The following is a 15,143-nucleotide window of genomic DNA, read 5'->3' as shown; positions in this document are numbered from 1 at the left end:
AGAGAGTAACAAATTTTACTTTGAATTCAGGATAGTTCTTTATCCATGCTAGTCTTGGAAGGACATCTGTTCACCTTGGAAAGATCCATCTACTACCTGCAATAAAGAAAATAAAACGACATTTGGTGATGATGCCTCCTAATTGATAATCCATGATGAATTTTGAAAAAAGACATATAATTAGGCAAAATAATCTGTCCAGTGAAATGTCTTGGAAGAAGGTACCTAGTCCACTAAGTGCTCTGTTTCAGTGAAACACGTTTCCTCTAAAACTTGCCTGTTGTAAATCAAACTCAACAGACCACCTCTCGCCTTGATAAACTTCTGGATGTAGTTTATTGGATTAATGTATTTGTTTATAAACAAAACTCACAATTGAATGAAACAGACTGAATGAATATATCACAGACTTCTCAGTTACAGACCCAGCTGACATTTAGCTCACATTGCTTTAAGAAGCCAGCTGTTGCTTTTGCTTTCTCAGTGACCATCTTTACAGTGTAGATCTAGGTCAGCCTGGTCCTTGAAGTTACTTGTCCTGACTGTGTTCATGCCCTGCCTCTGGGGACAGTCCCAGCATATTCAATCGGAGAACAGAAATCGCAGTCTGTAAATGACACTGCCTTGCTTGCGCAGGACAGTTTATCAACAAACTGAGAGTTAAGTCAATACTTCCGTTAATCTCTTTTCTACCATTTTTATAATCTCATAAAAGTCTACAGCTGAGTTCGGCTAGCAGCCTGCTGTCTTGCATGGCATGCTTTCCTTTTGTGCTTCCATCTTCAGAATGGTTAGCAAGGCAGAGATGGAAACTCAGTAAGTCAAGCTATTGTATAATTTATATCTCATGGCCACGCACATTATCACTTAGGTTATATTAGGAGAGCCTAACTATCATGCTTAAGGATGTAAAATAATTCTCGCGTGAAAGTGGTTCAAAAAACCACTTTGAAGCTACATAGTTAGAGGGTGGATTAAAAAAAAGCCCTCTCTACTTGTAGTTGGTGGATATCTGATTCAGAGACATCTAACTGTGAAAACAACCAAGTCAGCTCCAAATACTTCTTAGGATGCCTACTCACTGCAGTATTCTTATGCACTGCTTGATGCAAAATGCACAGTTCGCTTTATTCAGTATATTTTCCACAAGTTTAGCAACACCTTTATATTGGATTCACTCCAGACTTTGTATCTTTCCAAGTCCTTTGCCACAAAAGAGAATCTTCGTTCGTCCATTTAACGTCAAAACAGTGAGTCAGGTTGGCTGGAATTGCATTCTCTCAAACTGTCTTTGAAGAAAAATCCTGAAGAATTTATTTTTAACTTCATATTTTTGGATTAGTTTTGTTTCAACTGAAGCTGTTCATCGAGCCCAAGTGTTTTCCGTATTTGTACAAGAGCCAGGCATTCCACAAATTTTTATTAAGTCCCAACACGTGGACTTACGTATGATGGCTAAAATCATTAACCAATAGTTCATTATTCACTCTTCTACAAAGATTTAAGGATGTGGACTAGAAAAATTGGAATTCAGAAAAATTACCACTCTGATCAAATATTCAGGTCAGTGTCGCTTACAGTTATGATCTTATCTTCTTGTTTCATATCCCGAGCCATTGATCCTACCAGAGAAGGGCGAGCTTGAGTTGAAAAAATGACATTAAGAAGCTAGGAATATGTAAATTCTAAAACAAGTGCTTAAATTTAAGAAATTGTTAGTCATTAGTGAAAGCAGTAGACCATAAGTGATCGAAAATTTGAAAAGTGAGTCTATATGTGTCTGGAAACCACAGTAAATTAGTATTTAATTGTTAAAAGCTAAACAAGTGGCCAAGCCAAGTTTAACCATTAAATTACTCCCTTACAATACTACGGTTTGAAGGCACATAACCACTGACTTTTCAAATGTATCTGTTTTTTTTTTTTAATTAACTTTGAATATTTGGAACAATGAAACTCAAAGTCTCTTTCAAAGATATCCAAGTTTATTACTGAAAAAATGCAATAGTCAAATGTGTATGATACAGTAAGTAGTTGCATTTGTACATGTAAACCTTGATAAAGTAAACAGCATCTCAAAGACAAATTTATGCCAAAAGTGTCTTACAATAGTTAATCAGATCGACAACTTTTTCCTCAGTGAATTTTTTCAGTTCTGGGGTACATATAGGCTTCTAAAAGTAATCTTAAAACACAAAAGAAACCAAAAGCTGACAGGTCAGAGGAACTTCTAGCTTGCAGTGCATAAAAGTCAACTTCTCTGAAACGCTCTGTGGCACCATGATCTTATTTTAAATATTACTTACAAAGTGTGGATTTATGAATAGAAAAAATAGTTGAAATTTTATTCTCATTCCTTCCTTAGAAACCAAGCTGTATTTAAATATTACATAAATTTCAAATATATACACATTTTAAGAAATCTTTTACGATCATGATATTGCAAGTTAGCCAGGCCTATCAGAGTAAAAAATGACTGAACTAGGTTCTTCAGTTAAATTTTACATGACGTTATTTCAAAGAACTGAAATTTCAGTGATACTACTCTAGGTAAAAATTAGAGCCAATAGCTTGGAAGATTTTTTGATACAAAACTCGGAGTCATCTCAACAGAACACAAATTAAAAAGACGATCTGAATTTTTTTTCATTATTAACAGAAAAATTGTTGTGTTCTCAGTGTTTAGAATCTCAATGGCTTTAGACTGCATTGGGTTTAATCCTAATTTCTCACCTAGTAGCATCCTAACAACTAGCTCATGGCAATAAGAATGCAAACTACAGAGAACATAGAACATTAACGAGGTTATGGCAAAGAGTTAGAGCAAGCCAACAGAACTAACACAAGGTAATTTCCAGTGCAGTGAGGAGGGAACACACCATTAACATTTCCAGACTAAATGCCAGTCCTGGATTTAAAAAGTTCCTGCATAACATGGAATAGCGAAGTGATTTCTCCACAGTGCCTTGTTGTGCTGTTACAACTTTGTGCTGTTGTGGTAACATTGTGCTATCATGATTACGCCAAAATCATGCCAATACCAATTCCTGGTAAACGTGGTTGCAATGTCAGTATTAGACAAAAATTGTCAATATGAGTCTATTCATATGAATTTAAAAATGCTTGGATTGTGTAGGGTATTTAGGATGCCTGTGTGCGTGTAGGGAGGGACATCAGCACTGCAAAATGTAGTGCTTGGGAGAGCGGCTGAAGGGACAGACCCAGAAACGGGTGGCCCAAGGACACACACAGACGCGCCCCGTGCTTCCTCGCAGCGCTCCATCCGACACATACCAACTCGTAAAACGCGCCAGACAAACTACTATTTGTGCACTTTCTGCTCTGGCTTCTCAGTTAGGGACATCCCAAAAGAGCCTGTAAAAAATTCTGCAGCTACAGAATTGCCCTGGAAATCGGGCTGTCAGCAAGAAGTCATCATTTAATAAAACACTGAGGATAAGTAAAGAACGAGCCAGAAGAGAAAAGGAAAACGAGCAGGAGGGCTGTCACCCTGCTCCAGCTTCAACCCCTCGTTTTGCAGAACCGATCGGGATTCTGGAGCAAAACTTGCTGAAGCGAAGAGGAGCCGTCTGCCTCCTCTGCTCATCCCCAGCCTCAAAACGCTGGCTTGTTGCGTTTTACCCCAGCAGAACATGGGGGGTCACGAGAATAAGGTTGGGTATGAAAAGACTTGGGGATCCTTTAAAGCTGCTAAATTTTCCGTCGCAGGAATTTAGGTTTGCAAGTCACTTTAACACTTTCAAAAAGTGTCACTGCGTGCACTTTAGCCAGAGAAAGTATGCATTGGAACTAACAAAATAACAAGTCTGTCTAAACGTGGAATTCTGTTTGAATTCTAGTGTCAGCCTCAAAACCACACAAACATTATTATGAAAGGCTGGCTGTATACTTGTTCCAACCTTTATCCCCAAATAAGAAACATTAGCAGTTTATGAGGATTACATAAAATAAAATGCTTCTGGAAGTACTACTGCATTGGAAGTGACTGCTGATACCACTGCTTTTATCTCTGTCCCTTTTCTCCTATGTAGCACTTAATACAAAATGTGATTGATTGATTTTTCCATTAACTTTATTGCTTTCATATTTAGCTGTTCGTATAAAATGAGTTTTATGGATAGGACCATTCCCCAGCGTACGTAAAAAATCTATTTATAATAGTTTTCACTAAAACTTGTGGCACTTGTAAGTTCATTATGTAAGAAGCCTTTCTTTTCATTTCATGGACAAGGATCATTTTCAGTTAATCAAAATGACATGATGTTTTTAAACATGTATGCACTAATTTGCCCCTGAATGAACTGTGATATAATGCAAAAGATTAATAAATCCCAAGATGCCACGTAGCACTTTGCAGGTAACGCCACTGGATCCCACAGCATCAGAAATTCCCTCTGGCAGCTCTCCGACTTGGAGGCTGCAGTGGAAGAAGCTGCACCAAGGGAACAGCAGATCTGCACTACTTCTGTTAGACTGATCATCTTAATGGCACATTAAGAATAAAGTACCACCAAAGTTCTTGCCTTCCCCCATATTAACACTCACCCTAAAGCTGTGTTTCCCAAGATATTTTTCCTTGTGCAGAACTTTTCATGAAGGAAACCTCAGGAGATTTATGAATGTATGCATTAAGTTATGTACCTACTAACTTATTCTCACTAGGCCCTCCAGATATTTTTCTTTTGAGCTTTCAACAGGACACAATTGAGCCTAACTAATCCTCAGAACACAATTTAAGACAGCTTGGTGTCAGAAAAGGGCATAGCAACAGCTGATGTGTGTTTTGTAGTAATGAAGATACGTACTTCCAAAGAAACATCTAACAGGAACCCACTTATTGTCCATCACCGCTATGGAAATCTTAGCCTTGTCATCACCAGTATTAACCCTAATGTTCACCTAAATTTTCTCTATAAATCCTTTAACAAAAAGAGCTAGGAAAGAAAACCAAAAAAATAGCCATCACGCGGTCTGCCTTATTTCCAAATGTCAGTACTCTGTCAGGATGCTCGCTCACTGTGCTGCGCTTCTGGTAAGGAAACTGAACTACAGCGTAACAACTAGAGACCCTGGGCTCAATCGTCAGGCAACCCTGCTAGTGCTCTGCTGTGAATACTGAGCTCTTGCTGCATCCGTCCATATGGAGACGGACTTTGAGCTCCAAGAAGCAACCTGTAAGTAGCACGGCCGATGAACCGGAATTCTTTTCTTCCTCCTTCAGTCACCAGAATTCAGATCTCACACATTAGGCACAAATTTAGAATAAAAAGTCATAAGAAATGAGATGTGTATAATGTATGTGGACTTTTTGCTGTTTCCGAAATGGAAACTTCTTTTGTCTGGATGAAGACATGGAATTTTCTTAGGAATAATTAAGACATTTTGGACTACTCCTTCGTATTTAAAAATATCTAGTTGCTCATGCAGTCTCTCTAAGGGCGCATGCATAGAGCAAAGTTATCACAGATTAGATCTGCAATGATCTAAAGCATTTTTGCACAAATTGAGGTTCTAAAGCTTTGTCAGATTTCACAAATGCAGCTTGCATGCGTAGTCTATTCATACTGGTCATTTGTTTGGAAAGACAATATTTAGAATATGAAAAGATCATTCATAAAATACATTATTCCTGAGGACAGTGTGTGCCTTATACTTGAGTAAAATAACGTGCAGTCAGTGCAAACAGCATACTAAACGAAGTCTACCAAAGAGTTTTCTCAGCTTAAGCAAATGGCTAGCTAGTGGCAAAACCTTGAGACACTGTTGATGTCCTCCAAAAACAAAGGAACACACACAGTACTTGTCCAAAACTTCTTGTGCTTTTCCAGTAAAACGCACAATGTCAGATCTACATACTTGCCTTTAATATACTCTCATACACCAGTGTTGAAAATCATTAATAATACACAGATTTAAACCTCAAATACAAAAGGTTTTCTTCCCTATGTGTTTTTAAAGTCCAACTGGAATTTGCCTAAGTATGTATTGACACGTGCTAACATCCATGGCAGAAACAGGAAAGTATAAAACAATCAATCAATATTTCTGATTTTTGCCTAATTTTATCCTGTATCTTTATACCTTGGGCCAGCCAAGGCATTTTGCTTTTAGAGAAAACATTAAAAAGAGACCTCATCTGTGACCTTCTGAAGAACTGAAGTACTATCACTATGTGGCACAGGAACAGCAGCTGTGACACATGGTTAATGCTGTCAAACAGTGCTTGATATTCTACAGAATGAAACAGGGAGACAATAAATTAAATCAAATGCAGAGATTCTATAAGCACTAAGGAGAGTGCATTCATTATTTCCAATAAGGACTCCTTGAAGAACTTCATGCACAACTCAGAACATGGAGGAACAAAACAGCTTTCCGAAAATATGGGAAGCCGAGTTCCACAAGCCCTTTATGACAGAACTAATAGGTACTGTATCTGATTAGACCATACCTTTCAATTTCTTTCCTCCTTTGTGCAATACTGTAGATACTCCTATAGTTGCCTCGTCTGGTGACAGAGAGCTGGAATTAATCAAGAGATCTCATGAATATGGTGAAACGACTAAAGAACTTAAGGTCTGATGCTAGGCTCCCTAGATACTCATACTCACCCACTTTGACGGGCTCTTGACTCTTACAATTGATTTTATATGGCATAATAAAGTAAAATAATTGTGCTAATACATGCAATTGAATACTGGAATCATACTTTTTGGTTCAGTAGGGTATTGCAAGTAGCAAAAATTCAGGTCTTTACATATCTGTCAGCAGTGATTTTGCTGCAGCTTTAACCCTAAATATAATGTTAAAATTTGCAGCCTTTCTAGTTACTGTGCTTTGCTGACGCTTTGTTTTTTAAATTTTTCTCATCCAACATAAAGAAGTAGTTTTAAAATTGTACATGAGAAACAGAATGATTGTGACTTTCTCCACTCCCTTCTCTGCAAGTGAGCCCTGCGCACTTGTTTAAATTAAGTGCTTATCTTTTCTGACATTATGAAATGTTAGTAATAGAGAACTGCATCACCAAAATGTGACTATAACCATAAGCAACACTGATGTATGCTGTACGCACATAAAAACTGAAATTTGATTTCTTACAAGAACATCTACCTTTTATAGTGATTTTATCCAAAAAACCCCCCAAAACTGTAAGAAGGCATACAAATAATAATAAAAAATCTAAAAGTAACCACTGTGTGTGTGTGCATTTATATACAATCTCTATACATATCTGCCTGCATCTAAATCCCATGCTTCGACTTATTTAGGCCAATAAAAGAAGTGCACATTACTGGAATATTTACTATTACAATAAGAAGAGCATTGTTATAAAGTGCTCTGCTTCTCCTTCCCTGAACAAGCAAGTCACAATGTTATACTGAATGTCTGATATATATCTGCATAAGCTTGCATACTATAAAGAGTTAATTGTATATTCAGGATGAAGTCACTGTATGAGAGTATTTCAAGTTAGCATTCTGTGAAGTCATGGAATCATTGCCCAGACAGGTCAAAGGCAACAGCAACGCAGTTAGACATCTGCATGCTACATCAGAGCATGGAAATGACAGTTCTCTCACACTGGACGTCTGTGGAGGTGGCCTTTCCGCACACCAAAGCGGCAAGACAACTCAACAGCCATGTCATTTTCAAATATAGCTGCAATGTGAGCAATACGATGCGTTCTCTTAGTGCTGCTGTTTTCTCTTTGAATTTAGAATTTTTGGTTTTCAACTAGAAGGATAAATTAATGACGCTGATGTGCAAATCTTAAACTGCATAGTATATATCAAGCAGCCATAGACCCCTTTTTTAGGGCAGGACCACATCCACAATCTCAACAAGAGACTAGGACAAACCTGACAAAACAGTAAGCCTGAAAGATCATTTATATCAAATTAGGGCCACAAAGGCAACAATTGCTCTTTTCTTCAGAGGCATTACAAATGGAGCTGAGCAATCAGAAGCTGCAGAAGTAGAGGATACCATGTAAGCTGGTTTTAGTCATGCCCTTAATGCATAAGTTCACAGGTAATTTGTTATTTTCAGTACGCTGTTAGTATCTTCACGAACAGCATGAAAATTCATTGCCTTTTTTTAAACCAGAGTGTCCAAATTTTTAATCCGTCTGCACATTCCTGAGTGCCAGTTCTCCTTGGTGCTCACCACAGACCAGTTACAGGTAAGGCTTTTCATTTTCTTCATCGGAAGCATCTATATTCCAGGTCCCACCAAAGCCTGCCAGCTGTACTGCCCAGCAAGAACGTATACACACCACGAATCTCATGCACTGATGCCAGACTCTTGACTTCATTTTGTAACTGCACTCTTCAACTCCAAACAGTGTTTCTGTTGCAGCATGGTAGTGACTAAGGCCATTCATGGTGGTACTGTTTCCCATTCTTTTTCCTTTCTCTCTGCAAATGCTCCAGTTCAGCCTCATACATCATTTCCTGGACTAAATATTTCTCTCTCCTCATTCTGTCACACAAGTCTTTGGGCATGTCTGGAATCAGGTAGGCAATGAAAGACTTTATTCCAAAAACAAGGTGCTGAAAAGAAGAACAAAAATAATTGCTTCAAAGATGCATAAATATTCATTTCTAGATCCACATTTCAGGGCCTAAAAGCCTGTGGCAAAACTGGAACTGAGATTCAATTTATGACTGAAAAGCAACTGCTTTGTGTTTCTACTAAACACACACACACACACGGGAGTAAATGAGCAGTCTATCAGAAATGTGAAAACGCTGAAGTCTTCTGAGAAGTAAAACTAAGGGTATCGCTAGTGACCTAAATTAAGGTGTGACTGCAGGATACGCCACTTTGAATAACCATAGCAAGCACTACCTACAAGCAGCCTTTGCGAAGAGCTTGTAACCAAAGTAGACAACCAGATTCCTGGACAGCATGCAATACGTTCTTCAAAGTTAGTACATGCATTTCTACTTTTATATTAGGCTACAATCATGTATCATTTTCCCAACATACACTTCAACTTGTAAGAACTGTGCTTAATGTACACGTAAGTTGCATTTCTCCTTTTTCAATAAAATTGAAAGATTTCGTTGGGAACCAACACGATTTAGAAGACGACTGTTAAGGAAATACAACTTTGGAGGGCCTCTCAAATATGTGCATGCTCTGTCAATTCAATTTGAAGTGACTGACTGACAACAGTTTGGGGAGGGTCATTTTTTTTCTCTTTCTCTCTTGACTGTAATGAACAAGCAGTTGATGATACTGACAATTTATTTCTGAGACTACTGTAAAAAGTAACTCTGACTTTAAAGAGGTAGAAAGGAATTGCTCCTTTCCGTGACTAACCTCAAATACTATGATGAAGGCCAGCCGTGCTGCCAGGACATGCCAGAACTGCAAAGTGAATTCATACGGAGTTGAACTCCATGGTGGGGCTCTGTAATCTCTGTACCTGTAAAGCGAAGAGAAATCCAGTGCTCAAAAACCTGAGCACAGTGAAGAACTCTCCAGCTTATCCCAGATATGGCTAAAAGGAGAGCAAGTGAAGTGAAAGCATACTTCAAGAGCAACTAAACAGAAAAAGAGAAGAGTAGTCAACAATACAGGCAATTACATAGTGCTGCTTATAAGATGGCACTTCTTGCTTCCAAAAATCCACAGCAAACAATTTCTTTTGTTGTTACAAAGCTGACACCTTGGAGCGTTAAGTTCAAGTGTGTTGACTCTAAATTGTTCTTGTCTTTGCTTATGTGCATTTGAGATTCTCCAGATAAAGTCTGCATAAATGTAACACGATTCTGTAACTTCTTAGTCTATTCAAGGTAACTCTCTACCATAAAACTAAATCCAAAACCAGAAGAAGTGCACTCATGCAATGTCATTTTTAATTTTTATGCTGAATTTCTTGTATTCATCTTGCATAACTCTTTGGGATCTCGGCCTGGGTTAGAGCCACAACAAAAATTTTAATTGTATATTTAATTAATAGACCTCAAAATGCTTAACTAAACTGAAATGAGAATTTTTACCCTTTTTGGCAGCTGGGCAAACTTTGAAATGAAATAATTCATAATGGCATGAAAGATACGGCCTGCGAGAGTCCTGAGAAAACTTACAACACAGGTTTCCAGTGTGTTACTACTGTGTCCTACCACGCACTGTCTGCACCTGAGACTTGCACGCTGAACAAACCTGAACACCAATGCTTTCAGAGGCTAAAAAAGAAACTACTTTGCCAGTAATTTAAGCGCTCACTTTTAATTAAATGTCTATTAACGTCTGTGTCTGTGTTACAAGCAGGGAGAGCATCAAAACATACCGGCAGTATCCTGAGTATCCCATCCCAAGCTCACTCAGATCAAATACTGATAAACTGCTGTTGACATATCCTTTTAAGCATCTGAAAGGAAAAGACATAGGGTCAGGACTTTCTTAATAAAGTGGTTATAAAGCACAGATAGTGTACTTAAACATATTCTGTTGTCACATATTGTGAGCATACTATTTTATTTGCTTATCAGGACAAAAGCACTTCTAAAATTTTAAGCAGCGAAGCAAAGTTATCTTGGAAAGAAATAAATAACCTGTTTCAGGAATAACACTGTTTCAAAATCTATTTTCAGTACTTTTCATGTTTTTGCTTCTCATCTATCAGCAGATATAAACAAAAAATTGTTTCTATAGTGTTCTTTACTGTCTTCTAAAATTACTGAGTTTAGAAAGGTGGCTAGAGAGGCAAAGAGGAGAATATTTTAACATCTAAGAAGAATCTGCCACAAATCATGTGGCATATATCAAAAAATGATGAGCTGAATCACAGAAGAATTTTCACCAACAGTAAAATGAACAGTACGTATATATCAAGCAGCCATCTTAAAGGCAACAATTTATTAGTATTCATAACTGAAATCACACAAGTACATTGAGTTATAACTGTAGGAGTGAAATTTTTGTCTGTTCCTAGAAAACCATGGACACATAAGACATCCCATTCTCTTAGAAATCTGTTCTGTAATTTAACAAACGGCCTTCTGAAAGGCAAAGAACATTTAAAAAGAGGTGCGTCAGGAATCCTATTATACCTCCTGAACCTTCAGGATTGCTGTGACACCTGAAATCACTACTGGAATAGAAGGAATAGAATTCATTCTCCATTAAATGGGCAGTGCACATATTCAGCCTAAACGTTTTTCTGCTATTGTCTCTCTTAATCCTATCCTGCCTTATTCTTTTTGCTCTTAAATTCTCTCTTCCTGTGACAGAATCAGCAGAGTAAATCTCTATTTTTGAATCATTAGAGATGAAGCAAAAGGGAACAAAGGGCAGACCCCTGTGGTTTGGGCTGAGGCACGGTCCGTGAATGCAGCGGTACTGGCGTGCTGGACAAGCTTTGATGCTTTCGCTCTTATCCTTCCCACCGTGCAATAAAGAAGACGAGTTGTGCCTGTGAGATATGCTATAGTATTAGCAACATAATGCTTCCTTTTCTTGAGATAACCCTGATTCCCATATAAAAAAACCAACAAAAAGACAAACCAAAACAAACAAAAAACCCCCCAAAACCACCCCCAGGGCACTGGTTTCTAAATGAAAGAGAGGATGCCCATGAGTACAGTGATCTGTCATGACAGATAGTGGGAAATACAGACAGAGCACGGTGGACTCACAGTGCGGAGACACTGGTAAGTGTCTGGAGAAGTGCAGGAAACCAGCCTGGTGGTGCAGAGATAGGCAAGGTATCTTGCTTGAAGCTTACATACACTATATATGGAGCTAGGCTAAACAGTGCCAAGGCCAATCTTGCTGGAGCTTGGCTGAAAGCATTTCTGAAGAGAAATAGGCGGAGAAGGTTGATAGTGAACAAGGCTTAGGATAAAAAAAGGGTTCGGGAGCATATATATGTGTGTGAGAGCGTGGTGGGAGAAGACAGTCCAGAATTCTTGCAGAAAAGAAGAAAACCTTATCTAGAGAAAGCTTGAAAACTGCTACAACGTGTATTGAACAGTACAATGTGTATTGAACTGCTAAATTGTGTACTGAACTTCAGAGGGGAAGATATGATTTTCCACTATATGACTGCGGAGTTAGTTTGCAAACTCGCTGGAATGGCCAAGTTACTCGCACTTAACATCTGTGAAGGTTTGCACAGATGTGAAAGGTGAAATGCTACTGATGTATGCTGAATATGTTAACACAGAAAGACAGTAGCAAAAGTGTGCTTCCACTGAAATATACACGTATATGTAAAGAATATCTTAGTTACTTTTCTTGTCTGTATCCTTGATCTGTACAGGGACCGTATTTGTATGCGTAGACAAAACGCGGAATGTAATCGGAAGTAATGGCAATAACAAAGGCATTGGTGATGACAGCCAGAACACCAATTCCTTCCAGAATCCCATACCAGATCCCTAGAAACAAGGGAAATCACAACAAAGTCGTAAGTTTTTCACAGTCATATCAAGTCATATAAAAATCATACCAGTGATATTAAAGCAATTATTAGTCATGTAGTTTTCCTTCCTTATTGAGAAAGAATTATTCGGTCAGAAAAACTAGTCAAGATTAAGCCATGTCCCCACATTTCTGCCACCACTGGCTCCACCTGAATGAAGTCTTACAGTAGGGCACACCCTGCTGAGAAGAAATGGCTAAGCAACAAAGGTATAACCATAATCTTCAGTTATAAAGGCCAAAGAGAAGATTTTGGAAAGAGATATCTTGCTTATTTTTAATTTGGTTTTAAACCAAAAGTGAATTTAGTCCTTATATTTCATTTTTAAATACAATTGATTTTGGATAGCATTTTAGACCTAGAGTTCCACAAATCAGAAGCCTAAAATGCTATTTAGTCTGTTTCTAAAATTCCAACTATTATGATCCCTCACTGGAAGTGGGAAGCAAATTTGAGGAGTCCTGTTAGCTATGCAACTGAGTATGTTTTTGTTGCCTAACAGGAGAGTTGCCACTGAGATGTGTAGGTTACATTACCTATTCCACTCTTGACGCATGAAGTATTTCAAAGGTTAAGCTGCATTAAAGAAGGAAACACAAAGAGATGGTACCTGACAGTGACAGGCATTAGGTTCTCTCACCTATATCCGTTGCTCTTGCAGGCATGGGTCTTCGCCACTGAGTGACAAACTTGTATGCATCTAACCTTATTTCTATGATATTGTTAAGCAATGCCAGGAGAGGTGCCAGTGGGAAGGCAGCAACGAAGATGGTGGTAAAGCCAAACTGTAAAACTAGACAGGCATTTCAATGGTTAGAAATCGGGAATGCAAAAGATCTTTTAACGTGAAACATAGTTCCAGTTTCTTAAGAAAACTGACGTCTCCTTAAATCTGCTCACCCATCTCTAAGTATTCGTCCATCAAACCGTGGAGATTCATAGGCTGCAGATTCCAATCTTTCTCCCACTGAGGTAGAGAAATTTTATGCTCCATTAACTGCCCTCCTCTCTTCATTTTGCGTCGTGACCACCAATTCTGTAATAAACTTTATTAGATAAACAGACCATTATTGACTGTATTTGCTCCATCATTTACAATACTTGCTGGTATTGTTTTGAAGTCAGCGGGCCTATTTTGAATAGCACCTGAATGTTTACTTAGGTATTTTCTGGAAATATTTACAGTATCATATAAAATACAACTCAAAGAACATGCAGAAGTTCTCAGTTCTGCATTATGACTCTAACTATGTTTTAGCGTAGCATGTCAGGCATTGTACAAATAAGCTTTTCAGAATACGGAATTTGCTTGCATAGCCTTTTTGGGTAGGATTTACCTGCATGCCTAAATAAAAAAAATAACAGGAAAAAAATCATGCATAATGACAGAATTAAAAAAAGTAAATAATACTTTATTTTTAATCCTATCAAAGAGAAATTAAGTAAATGGGGCTCAGAAAGAACTCTGACACTAGAATATACTGAATAGTAGAACATGCCAACTGTTCTTTGAACAAACCTAACGATGTAGATGGTCTACAGAATATTTTTTTCTTGAAGCACAAAAAAGTGTCTAAAGAGGTGTTGCTGAAGCTGCAAATTTTATTTTTTATAAAGGTGTTAAGAGGTCCTTTCACAAAGTAGTTAACTAGGTAATAGTCTCACAAATTAGTGTTCTACAAAAGAAATATATCAACCAGTACTGACACAGGTGGCAATTAAAGGCTATTATTTGTTTCTAGATATTACTGAAAAGACACTGAAGATTGGAAATAATTTTCGTATAAATACTTCTATGAACAGGCTGCTCTTTTTTCTCAAGCTAATTTAGTGTTTAGCTCTTGATTTCTCTTGTTACTGAAGGGCCTGTGTTGCAAACAATGGTTTTGTGAGAACAAAACACTGCTTTCGACAAAGGACTAGAAACACGTTCCAGAATAAATTCTAGGGACAGTTAAGATGCTGCTGGGCTGAGAAGGCAGAAAGCCTGACAGTTCACGTAGGATTCTTCTTTTCAGAAATTCACGTCTCACGGCAATGCAGCGCATTGCCTCTCATTTGCAGAATGATTGCACATCGTGAGCCTAACCCTGTCTGACTTCTTTTCAAGGCTGAGACTTTGATTAAGTTAATATTTGATGAGCAACCCTTTGCTTTTACCGAAAACATAATCTTCCAGTTTCAAGAGTGCTGTAAGACTCTTAGCCCATTACTCTCTGCAGCAGCTGAACAGCTCTGTTTGTATTATGGAAAATGAAATCACAATAAACAATTTAGATGGTTAACATGCCCTGAGGTGCTTTATCTTAGAGCAGCAGTTAATGCTTCCCTTGGGAATAAATTCACTGTATGCGAGATGCAAAAGTGGAAGCATTCTGCAAACATGTACTTGAAATAATTATTTTGGCAAAAGTGGACTATTTATACTCTATGCTTCTTACAGCACGTAGGGGAAGAATGTAGTTATTTACTTGACCAGTATCCAGTTATGTATTTAACAACTGTATTTTTGGGCCTCAGAGCCTACACGTCGAACTTAGCCTAGACACTGAACCCAAGCCTTGTGTAAGCACTAGTAGCACGTCCTCCTCACCCTGCAGGGAAGGTTGAAAATCAACACTGATGATTAGGTTTTGAGTGATGACATAAGAGATGTAAACTTGAACCTGCTGAAGAATCCCAT

At 38.0% G+C, this 15,143-nt stretch overlaps 1 protein-coding gene across 5 annotated transcripts in view; it reads right to left on the bottom strand.

Moving 5' to 3' along the window:
* Positions 1–2,019: 2,019 nt before the first annotated feature.
* Positions 2,020–15,143, bottom strand: part of ANO3 (anoctamin 3) — a 155,012-nt gene continuing 141,888 nt past the window's right edge. For all 5 annotated transcript variants that reach the window (XM_075426381.1, XM_075426384.1, XM_075426380.1 and 2 more), the window contains exons 22-27: positions 13,361–13,506; positions 13,101–13,253; positions 12,269–12,416; positions 10,325–10,405; positions 9,352–9,457; positions 2,020–8,576 (exon numbers count right to left, since the gene is read on the bottom strand). In XM_075426381.1, coding sequence (XP_075282496.1) covers positions 8,394–8,576; positions 9,352–9,457; positions 10,325–10,405; positions 12,269–12,416; positions 13,101–13,253; positions 13,361–13,506 — 817 coding nt within the window. In that variant the 3' untranslated portion in view covers positions 2,020–8,393. The remainder of the gene's footprint in view (positions 8,577–9,351; positions 9,458–10,324; positions 10,406–12,268; positions 12,417–13,100; positions 13,254–13,360; positions 13,507–15,143) is intronic.

Source organism: Opisthocomus hoazin, chromosome 7, assembly GCF_030867145.1.
Source record: "Opisthocomus hoazin isolate bOpiHoa1 chromosome 7, bOpiHoa1.hap1, whole genome shotgun sequence".
Classification (NCBI taxonomy): Eukaryota; Metazoa; Chordata; class Aves; order Opisthocomiformes; family Opisthocomidae; genus Opisthocomus; species Opisthocomus hoazin.
Note: the sequence above shows the minus strand (reverse complement) of the source record. Positions and strands in the feature narration are given on the sequence as shown.